This window comes from Octopus bimaculoides, chromosome 3 (assembly GCF_001194135.2).
Source record: "Octopus bimaculoides isolate UCB-OBI-ISO-001 chromosome 3, ASM119413v2, whole genome shotgun sequence".
Taxonomy (NCBI): Eukaryota; Metazoa; Mollusca; class Cephalopoda; order Octopoda; family Octopodidae; genus Octopus; species Octopus bimaculoides.
Window position 1 is genome coordinate 94,346,593 of NC_068983.1, and position 1,566 is coordinate 94,348,158.

The 1,566-nt window shown below is 32.0% G+C and overlaps 1 protein-coding gene across 5 annotated transcripts in view; it reads left to right on the forward strand.

The window, feature by feature from the left end:
• Positions 1-1,566, forward strand: part of LOC106877521 (retinoblastoma-associated protein) — an 82,510-nt gene that overhangs the window by 56,258 nt on the left and 24,686 nt on the right. For all 5 annotated transcript variants that reach the window (XM_052966334.1, XM_052966330.1, XM_052966331.1 and 2 more), the window contains exon 24: positions 818-937. In XM_052966334.1, coding sequence (XP_052822294.1) covers positions 818-937 — 120 coding nt within the window. The remainder of the gene's footprint in view (positions 1-817; positions 938-1,566) is intronic.

A 1,566-nucleotide genomic window follows, 5' to 3' on the forward strand; every position in this document is an offset into this window, starting at 1 on the left:
TATATATATATATATATATATATACATACACACATATATATATGTATGTATGTATATATTTATGTGTGTGTATCATTGTGTCTATGTCCCCCCATCACTGCTTGCTTGACAACTGGTGTTGGTGTGTTTATGTCCTCATAACTTAGTGGTTCAGTAAAAGAGACTAGTAGAATAAGTACTAGGCTTAAGAAGTAAGTCCTGGAGTCAATTTGTTTGACTAAAAAAACCTTTCAAGGTGGTGTCCCAGCATGGCTACAGTCAAATGATTGAAACAGATAAAAGTAAAAGAAAAAGAAAAGATTGTAGAAGTAAGACCAGATAAATTTTAGTTACAAAATCTTATATGGACTCGTAAGGGCCATATGAAACCCAGTTGAGAAGCATTTGGATAGAGGAGCAGAAAAGTGAGTAAGTGCACAATTAAAAATAGGGATTGAGTTAACGCAGTAAATATCAGTTTGGAGGAGAAGTGTAGGAAGAAAATAGGAGTGAGTTAAGGAGGGAGAGAAGGTTACAATGGACAATAGTAAGGATATGATGTGAAGTGTAGGGTGATAAGTGGTCACGTTTACAAACCTGAAGGATTAGGGAGGGATGCATGTTAGAAGATGAGTCATTGGAGAAGGCTTGACAGAACTATGATTTTGCTGAGATGGATGGGGTTGGGGTCTTTACAAGCACATAATCTGTTACTTTAGTGCTTTAAAAAAATTTCTCTTTTTTTCCCCTATCTCCAGATGATTTCTCCAGCCTTATTTCTCAGTTGATATTTATATTTCTTCATCTAATTCTTGATATCTCTCTTTCCACTCCCCAGATATTTAAAGTGATATTAATCCAAGATGGCAAAACTGATTCAATTGTTGGTTTTTATAATAGTGTCTACCTACCAACTATGAAGACTTATATTTTACAGTTTGAACCTAACAAACAAACAGTGAGTAAATTTATTTCACAGTTATTTGTTCAGTATGTATGCATGCTGTATGCATGTATTTTTGTGTATATATGTATTTGTGTACGTTTATATATATATATATTTATTTATTTATTTGTAAATTAGTAATTATGTATTATGCATTATTAGTATGTATATATATATATATATATATATATATATATATATATGTATATGTCAACTCAGCTGGCAAAAATGAGTAGTACCTATACTTCAAAGGGCCATCTTTGTCACATTGTGTCATGCTGAATCTCTCTGGGAACTACATTAAGGGTACACATGTCTGTAGAGTGCTCAGCCACTTGCACATAAATTTCCCAAGCAAGTTTTTTCCATTGATAGGATCAACTGGAACACTTGTCATAACCAACGGAGTGTCAGTCAGTATGTATATGTGTATATGAATATATAATGTATGTTTATATATCTGTGTGAGTGAGAGAGAGTATATATATATATATATATATATAGGGTGTCCATAAATAACTTTACAATATAAAAAATTCAGAAAAAAAAAATTAAAATAACTCAGTACAGTTTATTGGAAAATAAGTTTTATTAGAAACATCAGAACATTTCCACATGGCCTCCATTGGTTGAAAACCTGC